The sequence below is a fragment of the Protobothrops mucrosquamatus genome, unplaced genomic scaffold (assembly GCF_001527695.2).
Source record: "Protobothrops mucrosquamatus isolate PMUCROS unplaced genomic scaffold, P.Mucros_1.0 scaffold4, whole genome shotgun sequence".
Taxonomy (NCBI): Eukaryota; Metazoa; Chordata; class Lepidosauria; order Squamata; family Viperidae; genus Protobothrops; species Protobothrops mucrosquamatus.
In genome coordinates this window covers 1,077,715-1,096,969 of record NW_015386391.1, presented here as the reverse complement: position 1 = coordinate 1,096,969, position 19,255 = coordinate 1,077,715, and the positions used below count along the sequence as shown (strand labels likewise).

Genomic DNA, 19,255 nt, shown 5'->3' with positions numbered 1-19,255 from the left:
GGTTGTTTTTCTAATCCATTTAGATAGTTTTTGAATTCTGGGGTGATGAGGTCACGGCTGCAGGTCTGTACTCATCTCATTCTCTCATGCATATTAAAATGAAATTGCAGTTGACAGCATTTGGAAGCCACTGGCAAAGTAGAAGCATGACGACTTCACTTGTGCATGTACACACCTAGCAGTGGCAGTTGTGCAATAGGGCAGGCTTGATTTACTCTTTCGGCTTAGTTTATGGGCAGTCTTGGAGGCAAAGGCAGGATGTGAGCTAAGCAAGGAAAAGGTGAAATGCACTGAATCATCCCCAAATAATTGGATTTCTTGGAAATAATTAAGGAAGGAAGGAAATGCGGAGTAAGATCCATCACGGTTGGAGAGATGTGGATGATTCCACACTGAAGCGTCAGAGAGGACTAAAGGCCCTTAGTCACAGACTCTCCTGGCCCCAAACACCTGGCACTGCGATGCCCACGGAGCAGCTTTGCGTGGGATGGGCAGAAGAGAGGGAGAAAAGGTGCAACTTGGCCTTCATTTGGTTTGGAATGCTTTTGCACAGTTCAAAAGTCCCAACACACACACACACACACACACACTTCCTGTTTTTTTGCAGCTACAGCTTGGTCTAGTTGAAGACGCTGGCCTACAAATCAGGCGACGGCGAGTTCTAGCTGTGCCTTAGGCATGAAAGCCAGCTGGGTGACTTTGGACCAGATGCCCTCTCAGCCCCCAGTGCCAGGCTCTGGCAACAGGCCAGCTTGTCAAGGTTGGACACCCCTGCCTTAAGGCAATTGGACGGTTGACATTGCCTTTGTGTGTTTTCCTTTTCAAACCGGGGCTTACGGATTCAGGCCTGATGCGAACCTAACTAACCATGGCTTATTAAAAACAGTTAACCAACCTGGATAAGGAAACCACAGCTCAACCGTAGCCAGGTTAGGCAACAGCCGGGTTTGTGCCCGGCTTTTCCTTGTCTTGCTGCACCATCCAATTCCCTCTGAAAGAAAAGGCTGGTTTCGGGGGGGCTTCTCTGGCTGAGCTTCACCCTGGGAGCCCCTCCAGCTTTCTCTCCTTTGTGGGCTAAGTCCCCATTTCAGGGCTCCAGCCCGGAGAGCCAAGCCCTGTGGTGGCAAAGTAAAGCAGGCGGCGAGGCAGCTTCTCCGCTCTGTTTGGCTGGAAACCAAATTGGCGGCTTCAGCATTCCTGGCTGTGTGGGCTTGATTCTGTGGCTGCACAACACTCAAGTCAAGACAGAGCCCGGTCCCTCCCCCAGGAATCCTCTAAAGGAATCATCCAAGAAAGAGGAGAAAAATAGTCCAGGCTGCCTGGCTTGACATCCAAGGCCAGATGCTGCTTGGGGGGGTGGTGGTAAACAGAACAGCAGAATTCCCCTTGCTGACGTCTCTCCCTCACCCCGAGATTAAAAAACACACTTTTCATAACCAGGCATGTATGTTGAGAGGGGAATCCCATGCCTGCTGCATCCAGTCCTGCAAATATCCAGAGATTTTGCTGAGTGGATTAAAGTCTCTCCAAAGCCGAGCTATCTACGGAGCAGCAAGGATGCCAGCAAAAGTTACTTTCATTTCTCCTTCTTAATTTTTTTTCTCTTTCATTTTTTCTTCCTCCTTAACGTCAGGGAGGCCGAGCAGGGAATGGGGGCCTAAGCAATTCAGGGCAAGCCACGAGGAACATGGGTGGCCATAGGTGCATTTGCAGTTGTTTTAAAACCGGGTCTTGCTAAATAAACCCCAAACCTGCCTAGCTCCAGGCCATACTTTGTTCTCAAGCACAACCACAAAAAAAATTACTGTTTAACCTCACGAACAGACAGTTATGTTCCGACATCTCCTTTCCCCCCTCTTTTAAGCAACCAGAGTAGGCAGGTTGAGCAAACGCAGGAAACGGTGAGAAACCTACTCAGGGCCACGTTCTGTGAGATCCTCTCTACATTTGGGGACCGTCACGGCTTCTGCTTTCTACGGGAGAAGTGGAGGCTTCCAACCCCGAGAGCTGATTACAAAAACAGCTTCCCACTTTATTATATTCCATTGTACAGCTTTACAGGGCAGGATCTGGAGTCCTGCGTTGAGTGGAACAGGGTCCGATCAATGCTTTTCGAAGCACGTTTAGCACAACGCAACGAAGGCCGGTAGAAAAGAGAAACAGGAGGCACTTTCCCGGTTCAAATAAGTACCCTGTGAGGAAGAGGGATGGAGAGACCCCCGGTTAGGCGTTGGAGGTTCCCCAGTTTCAGGCAGCATTCAGAATATTCCTGAGAAAGGTCTGGCAAGTGTCGAGAAGTTCTCCTGGTCCCCTCCTGAAGCTCCAGGCAGGTTTAGAAGGAGCCGTATCTTTCTCCGGAAGTCCCGCTAATGGCACAGAAGACATGTAGGGTGTTTGGCAACCAGGATGGATGCCCGGGGTCTTCTTGATAGATCTGAAAAGGGGAGCTGAGTTAGCACAGGCCTCTGCATCTCCGAAAAGGAGAAAAACATTTGCTTAACCGAAATGAAAACAGCGAGGTGTTACCCCACCTGGTCTTCAGAGCTGTTATGGCAAGGGCAGCATGGAGAAGGAAAGAAAGAGAAGGGAAGTGAAGTTATTGAAGGCATGAGATGGACTCTTCAAGGCCTGGCAGGTGGCTTTCAAAATCCAGGAGAAGGAAAGAGAAAAGTTTCTGCTCCGGGCGCTTTGGGATCAAAAGGAAGGAAAGCAGCCAAACGGAGGCGTCTCCATGAGGAGCAACCCAGAAGGAACAGCTGCGTTTCAACCAGGAAGAAGCAGCTTCTCCAAGGCTGGTTGGCTCCTTCTGGAGGACGTGGCTTGAAAACACATTTCTGCAAGATGTGGGGCTGAACACAGTCTGCTCTCTGATTCATCATGCATATGCACACACATAAACACACACATGGAAATTGTTTGCTACTTGGAGACTTTGTGTTGGCTTTCCTACTGCTTCGTTGTTCCTCACGGGGTGGAGATTTTGCAAGGCCAGGAGAAGAAATCTGGAGGGTTACAGCAGAGGTGTCCAATCTTGTCCACTTTAAGACCTGTGGACTTCAACTCCCGAATTCTCCAGCCAGCTATGCATTGAAGTCCACAAAGTGGCCAAGGTTGGACACCCAAATTGGCAGCTTCCCAGCCCTTAATCAGATTCTCACTAAGGCCATGATCTGCAACCCACTTCCTTGGCGCTCTGTCTCCTGGGTGTCTGCTCCTGGCACAACTGACCGTCAACCACCTTTTCTGTCTCGTTCCACAGGTGGGTCCTTGTTCAAGTTGCACCCCGAACCTCCTTCAGAATATCATCCGAGCCTTCTCTGGGCTGCTGCTCTGCTAGTTATTAGCCTGGCCATCCTGTTTCCACTCCAGTCCCTCCTCCAGAGACACGTGAGGGTGGTGTGCAGAGCAGTGCCTGATGGGGAATTATGGGAGGGGGTGCCTGCTCTAAAGGGCCCTCACCGAAACATCTGCACAGGACAGCAGTCAGTCTAACCCATTTGGCACCAACTGGCTTTTTCCAAGGATTGTGGGGCTTGGTTCCCTGGAAGACTGCCACACTCTGGGGTTCACTTGTGAAAAACAAGAGCTCCTGCAGAACAAGGGTTTATAGTTTCACAAAGACCAAAAAATGCTAACTTGCTGGAGGGTCAAAATCATTGCTGATTTCTGTAGCGGGTAATCCCCTGTGCGGTTTTACTCTCGTTCTGTTTTTGCTTTTAATAAGGTTCCACTCCCTTTGTTCGCTCCGAGGGACGGCAGATCCCTTCTAATTTTACAACCGAGATTTTAAGAGGTGAACTCCACCCGTCTCTCCTAAATGGCTGCAGATGGCAAAGTTGGGGGGGGGGGGCTAGGAGAACATTGGGAGGCTGCCTGCCAAGCAGATAAGGCCCACCCGTTTCTGAGCAGCTTTTTCATCGCTAGGAGTTCTTGTTGACTTCAGAAGGGTTTGAAAATGAAAACGCTGTGTGGTGGGAATTCTCCTGCACTCATCCCCAGTCAAAAAGCAGATTCTCTCTGCCAGATTTTCTCTGGATTTCAGCCCTAGCATTAATCTTGCAGATTTTCACAAAGTCCAAGAGAGATTCCTGCTATGTAAGGGGGGGGGGAATGAGGCTTTCAGGATTCCATGGCCTGGTAATCTTTTATTGAGGAATACTGCTGAATGTTTTGGTTATATAATAATAATAATAATAATAATAATAATAATAATAATAACAACAACCAGGGCTTTTTTTCTCGGAGAAAAGGTGGCGGAACTCAAACCTGGCCACGCCCTCATCAAACCCTAGGACCGCCCCTTTAGAGAACAGGAATGCAAGTAAAATTTGGGAGGGGCTATTTCCGGTGTGGGAGGGGCTATTTCTGGTGCGGCCGGCCCGGAAAAAGGTGCCGGAACGCGGTTCCGCCGCGTTCCGGCTGAAAAAAAGCCCTGATAACAACAACAACAACAACAACAACAACAGCAACAACAACAACAACAACAGTAGTAGTAGTAGTAGTAGTAGTAGTAGTAGTAGTAGTAGTAGTAATAATATTGAAGGGATCTTGGAGGTCATCTAGTCCAACCCCCTGCTCAGGCAGGAAACCCTATATCATTTCAGACAAATGACTGTCCAGTCTCTTCTTAAAAACTTCCAGTGTTGGAGCATTCACACCTTCTGAAGGCAGGTTGTTCCATTTTTTGGCTCTTTAAATCTAGTTGGTGTGGGGTAGGATTGTAAGGGACTGACAATCAGTGGAGCTATAAATAAATAAATGACTTAAAGGGCCTTGAAGCGGTTCCATCCTATAGCAGTATTTCTAAAACTTAAAACCGGTGGACTTCGACTCCCAAAATTCCCCAGCCAGCTAAGCTGGTGGGGGAATTCTGGGAGTTGAAGTCTACCCGTCTTAAAGTTGCCTGACTTCAGAAACATTCTCTGGGGAATTCCATCATCAACATATTATTGTATAACTTATTTTTCTAAGCCGCGGAGAGTCACTGAGATGAATGGGCAGCCATATACAGTAAATTTTCTTAAATAAATAAACATTATGGGATGCCCAGGCAACCGCTCCCGTGACTTCATCCCACGGTTTCTGACTCAGACTACCAAAAGTCTTCTAAAAGTGGACAAACCAAAGGAAGCAATTCTGGCCATTTGGGGCTTGGTCACCCCTGGAGATGCCCCGCTGAGCCAGTCCAGTTCCCCCCCCCCCCCGCAGAGCAAAAAGCGCATGAGGAAGAAGAGCGGAACTGAAAAACTCTCAACCAGACCAGATCTTTCCCATTTGAATACGGAGCTGTTGCAGAGGGCCTTTGCCCCTTCTATGCAAATCCAGCCACAAGGACTCAGCTGGCAGGGGGGGAGGGAATATAAATGGGAAGGGTTTGGCGGTCCTCCCCCCCCATTGCAACAGAGAGATAAGCTGTCCTTGTTTTGATCCGGTTTCCAATGACCTCAAACCTGAGAGTTGTCTGCAGGACACTAAGCTCTGAATCCCAGTTTCGTAAGCAGCCACATACAGGAACCCCTGACTTACAACCTTACAAGCATATAACATTGTAAGCTGCTCAGAGTTACCGTGTGGTAAGACAGGTGGTTAATAAATTTTATAAACAAATAAATAAATGTATTTAGCGACTTTAAACAACTCTCAGGGCTGCCCCACCTGGGTCTCACCTGTTCGTGCAGGATTTCCGAGAGCTCTTTCACCATCTCCCTGAAGTTGGACTTCAGCTCCTCGTGATATTCTGCTTGGTCCTCCTTTATCAGCCGTTCATTGAATTCCAGGGCGATTCCACAGGCCTGGATAAACTTCCTGGGGGAAGTGGATTGGGTGGGGGGGGGGGGGGGGGGGGGGGGGGGGGGGGGGGGGGGAGAGAGTGGAAGTGAAGTTGAAAAGCCAGGCTTTTAAATTCAGGGCTGAAGGGCAGATTTGGAAAGGCAAGCAGGACACTGTAGCTAGCCAGATCCTTCTCTGTTCCTGCAGACAGTTAAAACAGTTGCAAAACTGCCAGTTTTTTTGGGAAAGGAGGAAGAGCATCACTGTGCCGGGGGGGGGGCACCCCTAAAGGTGGTAGGACTTCCTGAAATTGTTCTCTTGGCCCTCCCTCTGTTCCTTGGAGCAGACAGAGCAGGGCTTGGAGAGAAGAGATGAATTCCCATCTCTGATTCAGGATGAACTGCCCCAAAAAGCCTCTGGGGTTGAAATCCCAGTTCAACCACTTCCCTCTTACTGGTCCTCTAATTTAGAAAGAATTCACATCTTTTTGGTTATCAGTGACATTCCAGGCCCTAGTTGGTCTAGTGCAGTATTTTTCAACCTTGGGAACTTGAAGATGGGTGGACTTCAACTCCCAGAATTCCCCAGCTAGCCATGTCCTTTTTCTCTCTCTGGAGGGGAGAGATTGCAGAAGAAGGGATTAGAAAAGAATAAGCAGGCATGCAACGTCAAAAGGAATGCATGAATACCAGGGAATTCTGGGAGTTCAAGTCCACCCATCTCCAAGCTGCCATGGGTGAGAAACACTGGTCTAGTGAGAGGATGGCAGTCTAAGGGCCTTGGGGAGGTGACTCACAGGATTCTTCATACTTGGGTGTGTGCACCTGGCGTCCTGTCCTCCCTTTCCACATGCTGTTTCCCTTTGACAAACACAGTTCTGGGAAGAATGCGGCTCTTTTATTTGCCTACTTTGCTTGAACAAAATGCAAAAGGGCACCAATTCAGCTGGGCTAATAAAAAGGAAAGGAGAACGGGTTTGCTCAGCCAGACGTTGAGTGGCCCTTCTTAAGCTTCCTACTTTTAATTTTCCCTTCCCATTTTTAAAAATTATGGAGGGCCCCAAAAGAGATTGTATTTGTATGGGTTTTATCTATCAATATTTACCATATTAAAAATTTAAATTGATTGTTAAAATAATCATATGGGCGCCATTAGATATTAACATAAATAAAGTATGTTTTGTGAAAAAAAACCCTGTATTTTTAACAAATAAAAAATAATGAGAAGATTGACAGGGTTTTAAAATGTGGCAAATCTCTTCAAAATCTGTCAAATAATTTCGATTTTGTAGACCCCGTGAGAGGGTCTTGGGAAGAGCGCCAGAGGTCCTGAGACACACTTGAAGCAATACTGAACTTGAGAAAAATGTGAACTCCGTTCAGCTCCTGTAGCGAAGTTATGTTAGTTTCCTTATCACAGATAGTTCTGGAACAATCATAAAATTCTAACTGGCTTATATAAATAATCAGCTACAGCCCACTGTTAAAAGACCTCAAAGGAAGACAGTCAATAAACCTCAGACCAAGCGATGATAAAGCCTGGCGGTGATAAGGAATGTTTTGCCAGCTTTCAGTGGGTGCTAACAGGAAGTGGGAAGCGGCCATTATTACCTGGGGAAGGGGCTGCTTCTTGGGGCGGGGCTCAGAAGCAGCCTTCCCAAATCCAGCTGCAGGACAGATGACTTCTACCTGGAGCTGATGGTTCCTGAGGTAACCTAACCAGAGCCTTGAAGGACTTCATTGATAAAGTCCAGCATTTTGAACGGTACCCAGAAATTCAGGGGTCTCCGGTGCAGCTGGTCTGCTTTTGGTCGGTGCCTGGGTGGGAGACCACCTGGAGTTCCATCAGGCAAGAAGGGTGCCAAAGTCCACGATACCAACCTGAACATGTCCTTGAGTTCAGTCACCTTCTTCATGGGATATTTGCTGGGAAGCTTGTCATCCAAGAATGCCCGGGCGTATGCCAGGGGGCCAGCATTGACCTAATGCCATGTCCCCCACAACAGAGGTACAGTGACAAAGAGATCAGGCAAAGAGAAAGAGACAAATGAAGAAGCTGGGAGCTGGTTCACAGCACAAAACCCAGGTACTCTGCAGTGCTGGTGATGCTTCAAGGAACCGCCTCAGTGATCTTCAAAGCAACCGTGTCCCTCAGTGTCTTTACCCAGCAGCCCTCAAGGGCAGGAAGCAAAGATTCCTCTTTGCACCCCCAGGAACTGGAGGAGCACCAGGGCTTAAAGATAAGCGACTGGAAGCAGAATGCTTAGCTTTGAAAGGCTATATCTAGCTTTTTTTAGGCCCGACCCTGAAATGGCAGGAATTGGTATCCCTGATTTTAAGCAGCCAAGGAATTCTAGTAGCTTCCTGTCCATCCAAAGGAGATTTGGGGGTCTTCAGCTAACCCCCTTGCATTAAATCCATGAACACATACACACAGGGCAAACAGCGACACCCCGACATATCTGCTATGATTCGTGGAACAGCTGGGGAGGGATGCTCGGCCTTTTGGAGGAGTGAAAATTACAGGGTGGGCTTCTTGCCCATGAAAACCGGAAAGGAAGTGGTTGTAACCCATGATTTATGGCTTATCTGTCCATGTGTGAATCCTTTGTGGCTTATTCAGCAAACAATGTTTAAACTATTGGTAGTTTACAGTGAAAAGACACCGAGGGCAGACCTAGAAGGAGCCCTCCAGCTAAAAGCTGTCAAATTTCCCTCCCCATTTCCAGCCAGGGAAATATTGACTTCCAGGGCAGATGTGCCCAGCTGCTTACTTGCACTGAAACTGCCCCCTGCAGTTTCAACTGCAGCTGGATCATGTCCACCTCCGGCGAAGCACAAAGCTGCTGCAATTCGGAGGTCTTTTCTTTGATTTCATCCGTGGCCACGTCAATCGGCTTCAGGTTGACCTGCTGCTCGCTGCTGACGGAGATTCTCTTCTTAACATACGGGAAAGAGTTGCAAGCTAGGAGAAAGAAGTAAGCCACAGAAGCGCTGATCAAGAGAATTAAAAGTTCCCTACCTACAAGCTCTAGCTCAAAAATAAATCTCTGCTTCTGAGAAAGGAAGCCCAGGAAGACCCAAGGAGACCCCCTAATTGGCCCTTTTGCTCTAACTTAATCTCATTTGTCTTGAGGCAAAGAAAGAAAAGCCGTCTCAACAGACCACAAATATTACAACAATGCAGACAAGGAAATTCAAAGTCCAAGCAAACTTTTCTATAGAGTGAATAAGGTCAAGATTAGGCAACTTTTTGAGTGATGACTCCCTCTGATTGTGCAAGATTGCTAAATCTCCTAATTTTGGGGCATCTCACTCTCCAGTGTCCAAGATGATGGAAGCCTTGAGAAACTGTGTGAGGGCTTGCTGGGCCCTCACAAAAGGTGTGTGACTTGACCTCAGTCATGGTTCAAAAGGTCTATAAGAAGAACTGTTAGTGGTTAGGGTGTCTCTTCCCACAAGGAGTCAGAATACTTTGGAGAATATCAAGACAGTGTTCTCATTTGAGCAGAAATGACCAGGCTATAATTATCTTCCTTTGGAGACATTATAGGAAGGCCCAGCTCTGTGGGACAGGCTCCAATGTTGGAAAAGGTGGAAGGAAAGAGAAGAGGATGATCAGGAGATGAAGACTGCAGTGCCCATGGATACATTGTTGGAAGACCTGAAGGACCAGATTAGGGACAGATGTTCGTGGAGAAAATCTCTATAGTACCACCTTAGTAGTCAGGTAACAACTTGACTTGATGGGCTATAATCAGTTACTGGATTTCTGGCTTTGGGGACATTGAGATGAAATAAGGACCACCTCCTCTGAAGAAGAGATTGTCTTCTCCTAGTTCTGAGTGGTTTGCTCTTGAGATAAATAATTTATTTATTGGCCTCCATTTCAACAATGGTAGGTGGTCTTTGCTGTGAGTTTCAGCAGTTGCAAAGCCTGTTTTCATATTTGTATAACTAGATGGAGTCTTTATTTTTCAACCAAAGAATTAGGGAGATGTGCAATCAGTCTCTGAGTTGCTTAACATAAAAAACCCATATACACCTATGCACCAACACACACTCACTGGTGAGGATGGTCCGCCTCTTGCACTGCTCCTCCACGTTTCCATGCTTCTTCCCAGACAAGGTGTACGGGGTCTCGAAGACAAACTGGTTGATGTTGTGGTTCCTTTCAAACCCCGTCTTCCTCTCTGAAAGCTCCTTCTCGTCAAAAAATGGCTTCAGGTAAGTCACCTGAATGTGAGCATACTTGGCATCTAGATCTTTGGGGTTCACCTGCAGTAAGAAAATGGAAAGTTCAGAAAGGAACCAAAAGAAGATCAACCCAGTTGGATATTCAGGGATCTCTGGCCAAGAGACCAACTTTTCCGGATCCCAAGCCCATGACGGCCACTCGGGAACCTCTTGAGATGATGACAACTGGAAGGAAGTTGTCTTGGTGATGCGGTTCTACTCTGCCAGAATCCGAGCCCTCCTTTCAGATTACCTTGTTGGAATCCTGGATAATTTTGACACTTTCAGCTCCAAATTTCTCTCCGTAGAGTTTCAGCAGCCGGAAGGATATCTCCGAGAGGCCGGTTAATTTGGGCTCCTTGTAGATGTACTCTTTCCCATCCTCTTCTTCAAAGAAAGCCTGCAATGATTCAAGCAGTTGATTTTTAGAAAGGATTTGGGAGGGGGGGGAGACAAGAACCACTCACTTCCACAGGGACACATCAGAAGGGACGAACAAGGAACCCAGTTCAAGAGATTGGCTTTTCTTTTGTTCAAGTTGATAGTCCTCATAGTCCTCATGCTAGACTCAAAACGGTGTGCCTCCAAAGAGACTGAATTTGCAGAAATCAGAGCAAGAACTGAGTAAGTCAGAGGTGGGAAACGATGGCCCCTTTATGACTTGTGGATTTCAACTCCCAGAATTCCTGAGCTAGCCATGCAATAAGAGGTGTACTGGATGAGGAAGGGAGACAGACAGACAGACAGCCACGTGAAAGAGCATAGTGAAAAACAGATATAAACCCGAGTTCTATTTGGTATTATTGGAAGAGTTGTGGTGGCGCAGTGGTTAGAATGCAGTATTGCAGGCTAACTCTGCCCACTGCCAGGAATTCAATCCTGACCGGCTCATAAGTACGAACCAGGTGCCAAGCGTCTCAATTCTGATCACATGTCCATAGGGGATGCTGCAATGGACGTAAGTGTGAAAAACAGTCACAAGTCACTTTTTGCAATGCCCTTGTAACTTTGAGTGGTCACTAAATAAACTGTTGTAAGTCGAGGACTGCCTGCAATAAAGGAGCAACAGCCAAGTGTCGGCCTTTGGCTTCCTTTCCACAGTCCGGTCGCCCGATTCTGCTCCAGGGACCTGGGCGCCTGGTGCGAGGCCGTCCCTTCCCACCCGCCGGGCTCCCCCCTGGGGCTGCTCTGGCTCTGCTGCGCTCTCCGTGCAGCCGGCCCCACAACGCCTCTCGAATGAACGTGGTGCTCAGCTTCCCTTCTGCTTTCACTGCCTTCCTTCTTTCGAGAATGGGCGAGTTGTTTATTTTATGGGAGATTGTTTTATGTTGCTTTCATGCCCTGCGCTGGACTCCTTCAAGAGGAAGGCCGGCATAAAGAAAGGAAACAATACAAAATGAATCACTAGTTACACAAATAAAGTCAAATATAGAATATAGAAGGAGGTCTTCTAGCCCAACCCCCTGCTCAGGCAGGAAACCCTGTACCATTTTAGACAAGTGGCTGCCCAATCTCTTCTTAAAAACTTCCAGGGAAAGGAAAGGAAAGAGAAGGAAGAAGGAAGAAGGAAGAAGGGAGAAGAAGGAAGGGAAGGATAAAGTAAAGTAAATATAAAGGGAAGCAAAGTAAAAATAGTAATAACAGTAAATTCAGGCCATATTTTAAGACTAACAAAACACAAAACACCCTCAAGGGAAAAGGGCCCTTCAAAATAAAACATTGATCAATGATGCCTCTCAAGAAAATCACAAATTTTGTCTGTCTTGCGTGCTCAGTCTCAGAAGACGGGGAACAGCTGGGGAAGTAAGAGACACACAGAAATTGCCAGGAAACTGAAGAATTGGAATGTCCTAACTTCAAGCGAAATGGATTTAATGCTAAGAATTACATCTGGTCCAATGTCATTTCTAATTATGAAATGTGAATAATATCCAAGGAGGCTGAGAATAATTGAAATGTGGAGTTTTGAGGTGAATCTGGAGAGTCCTTTGGGGCCACAAAAGATCAGAACTTGATAACATCTCGAAAGTCTGGGACAGCCTCTCCTAGAGATAGTCCAAAAGAAAAACCTTATGTCCGTGTTTTTCAGGATTGACAACTTTAAGACCTGTGGACTACAGCTCCCACAATTCTCCAGCCAGCAGGAATTCTGGGCATTGAAGTCCACACGTCTTAGACTTGCCATGTTTGAAAAAGACTGCCTTAGACAGTCCCTCCAACCAAGAAAATGGAACTGATTGAGCCACACATCGGAGACAGCTGCTCCAGAGAAAGGAGGATTCTAGAAAGCACCGGGGGGGGGGGGGGGGAGGAAGGAGAAACTGGAGATGCCAAAGACGCCCTTGGAGGAGGAACAGACAAAGCAGTACCTTTGTAAGGGTGGCAAGGAAGTGGATGCCAACTGAAGTGAATCGATGAAGAAACCAGGATACACAAAAAGGCTACTTTAAGGTCAAGACCCCCACGATGGATTGACTCTCTGTGTCCATCATCCAAGCCATCCATGGGCTCACCTGTCCGTAGAACGCGACTCGGAAGTAGGTGCCTAGGAGCCTCCTTTTGCTCTGCATCACCTCCAGGATTTTACTGTACGCCCCATGGAGTGTTCGGTACACCTGGGTCAGTTTCTGTAATGGGCAGAGGGAGTAACCTTGAGGAACAGGAGGAAGAGCAGCGAGCAAGGCAACAATCAGATAAAAGAAAATTGAGTCCGGAGCAGAACTGTAATCCGAGGAAGCGTCTCGGAGCAGACCTGCCCTAGCACTGATGTTGTTACCTAGTTTGGGCAATGCAAACTAGGTAATGCAAATACCTAGTCTGCAAGAAAACAAGCAAGCTCAGAGCGCCCCCAGGACCCCTCATTTTGATCCTGAACTAAAAATATTCGCTTTTATTGAGACCGGCCCAAATTCTTGTGAAGATAAAGACAGAGAGGGGGGAAGCACATTCAGGCTGCAAATTCTATTGTTATAATCTTATAAAAGTAGGATTAGCATGCATGACTTGGGTTTTCTAGCCTGGTCTACCTTAAAAGGCTGACCGTGAGGCTGACAGTTTCTGAAAATATAAAGAAGGCCAGAATGCTTTGGGGGAGCTGGAGGCCAAGGGTCAATCCAGGAGACCCTCCCCTGCTGCTCCCAACCCCTGGGCTGTGCGCTTCAGTCTCTGGGTCAACAGTGTTTCTCCTGCTGGCTAATTGGGTTTTTCTCTTTCTCCCTGCAGGATGCGGCAGAAATGCTTGTGCCAGCTTTCAATTGGCTACCTCAAACTCGCGCCGCTTCTCGTAGATGGGGATGATCATCTTGGCGACCTCGGCGATGACCTCGTATCTCTCGGCTTTCCACAAGCCTTCGACACACTGCTCCAGCAACTCCACCAGCACCTCCTGTGAGTTGCACAAGAAAACAGTGGATCACGAGAGAGCCAGTTGGGTCTTGTGGTCGAGGCACCCAGCTAGAGAGCGGAAGACTCTAAGCCCAGATGATCCGGCTGAAGTGGGTTGCAAGCAAAACATGTTTTGATGATCTGAGTCGTTGAGTAACTTCTGGGACAGGACAAGAACAAGACGTGGCAGGCAGTCCAGAAAGCTCCTTGTTGCAGTGACAGAGAATAAAAGACTCTTGAAAGTCTGTCCCCGTTTCTCTCTGTCCCGTGTTACACCAAACAAAATAGAGGTGTGGTTGTGTGCAGTTTCTTTCCCACACTCCCCTCTGTCTCCAACTTCATCTTCAAGTCCACCCTTAAGGTCATATTCACGCCTTCTGCAAAATCTGGTCTACTTTCCTTTACAGCAAGTGAGATCAAAGCTGCAAAGGTTTAGAGAATCCAACTTTCTCCATCTGACACCTTGCCCTGAGCCACTCTGACTACAGCTCCCAGCATTCCCACCCTCCTTTGGCTACACTAGCTGGGAATTCTGAGGGCTGGAGTCCCAATCATGGGTGCCAAAGGGGCAGAAGGCTGCCTGAAACAGTGAAAGAGCACATGTGAGAAGCAGTTGCAGGTGTTGGGAAGGGAGGGAGGGAGGGAGGAAGGAAGGAAGGAAGGAAAAAGATAAGGAAGGAGGGAGAGAGGGAGAGAGGGAGGGAGGGAGGGAGGGAAGGAAGGGTAGTGGAGAGCCCACCCCTTCAGGATCTATAAAAGTAACTCTTGGCCCTTTTATCTCCTCTTTGGACCACCTGAACAGCCTTGGGACCCACCAAGCAGCTGGGCTGGGCTGCCCTGGCTGGGCAATCCATGAGCTTGCAAAAGAAAAACCGGTTAGGCCAGTTGAGCCATTTCACCATATTTGTTTACCTACTAAAGTCCTGGTGCAGGGCTTTCCCAGCTGCTCAGTGCAGCTTATCACAATGGGAAAGCACTCAAGGAAGTCAGGCCTTGACTTGAATAATGAGTCTGGAGAGATGCAGAAGACCTCAAGCAAAAGCCAATTAAAAAAACACTTGATATTTCCTGTCTTAAAGGAAATCAAGAAGTAGCTTTCCATTTTCGGAGCCCTGACATGGTTTGGTAGACTTCCACTCTCCAAGGTCAGGCTTCCGACATCTGGCCCTTCAGGAGCTTCCCTTACCTCAGTGTAATGGACATCCATCATCCCGGCATCTTCCTTCATCGCACCTTCTTCGTCAATGTTGGGTGTAATTTTCCTGAAAGATGAGCATCCGGTAGGGAATAACTCTACAGACCGGAGGCAAGAAAGAGAGAAGGCGGCCTTGGAGATCAGTGGGAGGTTGAAAGGGCCACTTGCTTTCATTTTTCATTCCTGACAGGTTGGACCCCTTCATGTCCGTCACCTTATTCCTTGGGACAGAATCCACAGCAAGGATTTTACATTCCAAAACTGAGTTCTAGCCCTTCTTAAAATGGAAAACAGGACCTAAAACAAGAAGTAGGCTTCAGCCTAAGGTTTTGGAGACCAGATTCTAACACCATGGGCAGGCGGTACCTCAACTGAGGGGTGGGCTAAGCTTTGGCTGAGCAACTCTGCCTTTTGAATTTCAGCAAGTAGGTTCCCCTTTTGTGGGAACTGTAGCATGCTTATATTTTTGAGGTGGAAAAGAGGACAGCCTGAGGCTCGGACGAGTGTCTGTAGAAGCAGAAAAGGTGGAAAGGAGAAGGAAGGAGGAGAACATCAACCTGAGTGTAAAATTCATCTCCATCTGCTGAACTTCCACGGAGATTATCTCCAGCTGATAAGCAGCCAGTCTTGCCTCAGGTTGACACCCCAGTTCAGGATCCCCGCTTCCTGAGAAAAAACCCTGCTGTTCAAGAATCCCAGGCTAATGATTGGATACAACCCGATGATTTGATGCAATCAGAGTTCAGCTTATCGGAAAGCTTGTAGGAAGGTAGGAAGGAAGGAAAACAAATGCATAAAAAATGAAGGATGATCGGAGGGTGAAAATCTGGGTTTCTCTGAACAAAATTAAGCTCTGTTGAAACGAAACCAGGCTCTGACTTTCTAAGAAGTTGGTTGAAGCATTTTTATCCGCCATCAGAAATTTGCTGTCAGATTAAACTACCCTTGGAAGTCCATCTGAACGCAGCACAGCAACCAGCCACAAACCACAGCAGGACTTAGTTCCTTTTTTTAGTTCAAATCTATGACAAGTTTGGCCAGGTCAGCTGATACCAACAAATTCTACTTCTTGGTTTTAAAAAATAAAAGATGCAAAAGATATAAACAACACTCCCAAAACAGAAGTCCCAAGCAAGCAACTGGAATAGCCTAATAAATCTTGTAGCACATTCACATTTCACCGGTTTCTCTTGCTCCTTCTGTCCTTAAGGCTTAACCTGTGACACTCCCCCCCCCCCCCGCAAATGTATCAGAATTGTAACTCCCAGTATTCCCATTCAGCCAGTGACCACATGGACTGGGAATTCTGGTTGTTGAGGAACCTCTGAAGAACTTTTGCCAAGAAAAGACTGCCAGTTTTCTTCTGCTTTCATGCTGCTCTCTGCAGATAAATTAATTGATGCAGTTAAATTATTTCCTAAACACTCTGCCTAAGTTGCTGCTTCCAGGTCACCCAACACGTTTATTTGGGGGGGGAGCCCCCTGCAGAGGAATACATATCAACTCAACACAAAAGCCAGCAGAATCGCCGACAATGGGAGCTTCAGCAATTCTTCCCAGGCTGAGAGGGAGAGAGTCCGGGAAGGGACTTGCCCAGCCTCTTCTTCCTGGTTCATCTGGGGAGAAAGTTCTTGGGAGCCCTGCTGGGCGGGAGGCTATTTTATGAGAGCCTTGACTCGGCTTTTGTTGTTGAGGTTGAGCTCTTACCAGGTTTTCCATATAAAGGTTGTCTTCAAACTTACCACCATTTCTTTAGGGGTCCTTCAAAGTTACAACAGCACTGAAAAAAGTGACTTATGAATGTTTTTCACACACACAGAGCAGCATCCCATGGTCATGTGATCAAAATTTGGATGCTTGGCATGTACTTAACGACCAACTCGCTTAACGACCATCTGGTTGCAATTTTGGCCTCAGTAGCAGTTGTGAGCCAAGGACCAACTGTGCCCCTGCTCGGGGCTGCCAAGAGCGCCAGAAGCACAGAAATGGACTGACTTTTTTGGCCAGCTACCCAGAGCCTTTAAGAAGCCCTGAAGGATTGTCACACCAGACTGCCAAAGCACCATCTCTGCTTTCAGGAGCGAAAACGAGACATTTCCCATCAGAGCAGATTTGCAGAACAGGAAGGAAGACTTTCAAAATGAGTTCTCTGCCCCCCCATCCCCCCCGGGCCTTCCCCACATCAAACACTCACTTTTTCTGTGAAGGAACTCTGCCACCAAAGCTGCAACGTGAACGTAGCACATGGCTGCCTGTGAGACGAGAGCAAAGGTGAACGCCAGGCCCTCGGCACTTCCCGGACGTGGTCAAAGCGCCTGGCGTTGGCCAAGCTCATTACCTCTGAGAAGTCCCCATTTTTGACGTGGATCTTGGCCATGCTGTCCAGCCAGGTCTTCCGCAGCTCCGGAGTGCTGGCGTAAGACTTGGCCAAGCTGAAGTGCAGGTCAACCAGCATTTCGGGGTCCTTCTCGTGTTCTTTCATCTGCGCAGTGGCCATTAGCACCGTGCGGATCCTCTTGGTCAGATCTTTGACTTCGGAAGGGAACGTGGTCGCCTGCCACAGAAGAGGACACCCCTCTGAAAGGGACCCTTTCTCCCATCTCCCTTCTCCAACTGAACTGCAGAGGAGGGACCACTCGGTGAAGAGGAGGCCCGGGGACTCTTCCCCGTGAGCCCTGGCTGGGTGGGCTTCTCTCCTTCCCCCATGTGAAATCTTCCTCCACTAAACCAAGCCCACCTTCACCGGCCGGTCGCTGTTGGCAAAGTTATTGATAATTGAGAGCGATTCCTGGAAGCGTGAGCTGCCACTGAGCGCGACATCGGCTACCTGCTGGCTCACCGCAATAATGATCTAGCAGAGAAACAGAGACATTTTTCAAAGTTAGGGAAGTGACAAGCTGTATTCTGGAATGCCAGAGAATCCCAGTTGACCCATACAGTAATGACTTCGGATATCAAACCTCCTGGGAACCTAAATATTTGTCCACTACAACTTGTCTACTAATTGCATCACCCTACGAACAGCCTCCCATGGAAATCAGATGATCTGACTGGGTTTTGATTCCACATCCACTTACTTGTGAATGTCTCTGCGTGAGTCGCTGTTCTGGGCTGAACTTGCATTTAGTAAGCACCCCCCAAACACAGGCAGTTAAATTTGGTCCCAGACAAGAGATGGAAATTCCCATGGACCCATGACATTTCCTTGGTGATCCAAGCCACCAGTTTTCTTGCCCACAAATCACAAATGTGTCAACCAAGGAAGGCACGAAACATGGCAACCAACACAGCCCTCAACTCTGGAGAAACACCAGGATGAATTCTCAGATCTAGGACATCATGGAAGATGTTTTCAAAAAAGGAGCCACGTTTCTCAAGAGGATGCAATTTTGGTGAGATCATAGACACCACAGGAATAGAGACAAGATTGTCCAATTTCCCCTCTTGCTTATTTCAAAAGGTAAAATGCATTCTGGTGTGTTTTCCCACCAAAAGTGGGGGGGCGGGGGAAGGCCATGGGCCTGCTTTACAGCTTTTAAAAAGGCTGCAAACTGGGTTCAGAGGACCAACTTCAGCCCTGGAGTCTTGTCCTGCATTGAAACGGCATGTGAGAATGACCTTGGGAGATGCTGCCTAGAGAATGGTCAGGTAAAAGAGACAGCCTGGCCCACAGCTGCACAACGGGTGGGGAAAAGACTCAGAAGGGACCCTCCCTAGTTTCTCAGGCTATATAGGAGACAGGAGGAGGTCATGTTCTTTCAGACTGGCAAGATTCTGTTACTTAGCCGTATAAGAAGGTAGAATTAGCTCATCTGGTCAAGTTTCCTGTCTGGTCCACCAGGTAAGGCTGACCTACGGCTTCTGGGGTCAAGCAGGGGATCAAAGTGAAATACAGACAATGCAGAGATCAAGAAACAAATGAGTCCTTCTGCTTTTCTTCCTCCTCACTATTTCAACCTTCCTCACGTTACCTCAAGGTGCGTATTTCCCAGGAAGCTGGAGGTAACACATCCAGCATCTCTTGAAATAGCCTGCTATCCATCAAGCTGGTCTGATGTGATATTTATTAAATCTTTAAGGTAAAGGCTTAGGGACAAAAAGGGAGAAATACTTCTACGCGCCCCTTTCCTCACCCTCTCAGAGTGAGGAAGGAGATTGTGAAGAAACAACTGCCAAGAGAGCCAGCAAAGGTCTTGTGATTGTGCAAGGCCAACTTGTTTTCTTCCTCTTTTACTGACCTGGAGGTGAGTCCTTAAGAAGGTCTTCCGCTTGGTGAACTCAAAGTTGTTCCTCATGAGGAGGTAGAGGAGGGCAGAGGCCTCGCTCCGCGTGGAGCTGAGCTTGGATGTGCAGCACTTCAGGACCTCATAGCAGAAGGCAGAGCACATGTTCACCCTCCCCTTGAAGAAGGCCGCGGGGAACTGGAGGGGCGAGAGGAGGAGAAGGGAATGCCACCTGGGGAAGGGGAGGCCCTGGGCCACCTTGTAAGGGCCTCTCCTTCAAACCTGCACCAGTGCCACCTTCTTGCCATCGTGCAGAAGGAGGCCTGGGGCCGCAGACCCCGAGAAGCTTCAGGCTTGCAGGATCCCATCTGGGTCGGTCACCGGGACCAGAGGTTTGGTCTCCCCAGCTTTCGGATTCGTGCTGGAGCCCATCCCCAGGGAGAACTTCT

At 48.0% G+C, this 19,255-nt stretch overlaps 1 protein-coding gene across 1 annotated transcript in view; it reads right to left on the bottom strand.

Annotated features, from left to right (window-relative positions):
* Positions 1–2,007: 2,007 nt before the first annotated feature.
* Positions 2,008–19,255, bottom strand: part of DOCK11 (dedicator of cytokinesis 11) — a 40,429-nt gene continuing 23,181 nt past the window's right edge. Inside the window, 13 exon segments of the mRNA XM_015832452.2 lie at positions 2,008–2,434; positions 5,667–5,805; positions 7,650–7,750; positions 8,543–8,733; positions 9,836–10,046; positions 10,258–10,404; positions 12,518–12,631; positions 13,267–13,389; positions 14,575–14,681; positions 16,778–16,835; positions 16,922–17,137; positions 17,321–17,434; positions 18,822–19,004. Coding sequence (XP_015687938.1) covers positions 2,333–2,434; positions 5,667–5,805; positions 7,650–7,750; positions 8,543–8,733; positions 9,836–10,046; positions 10,258–10,404; positions 12,518–12,631; positions 13,267–13,389; positions 14,575–14,681; positions 16,778–16,835; positions 16,922–17,137; positions 17,321–17,434; positions 18,822–19,004 — 1,806 coding nt within the window. The 3' untranslated portion in view covers positions 2,008–2,332.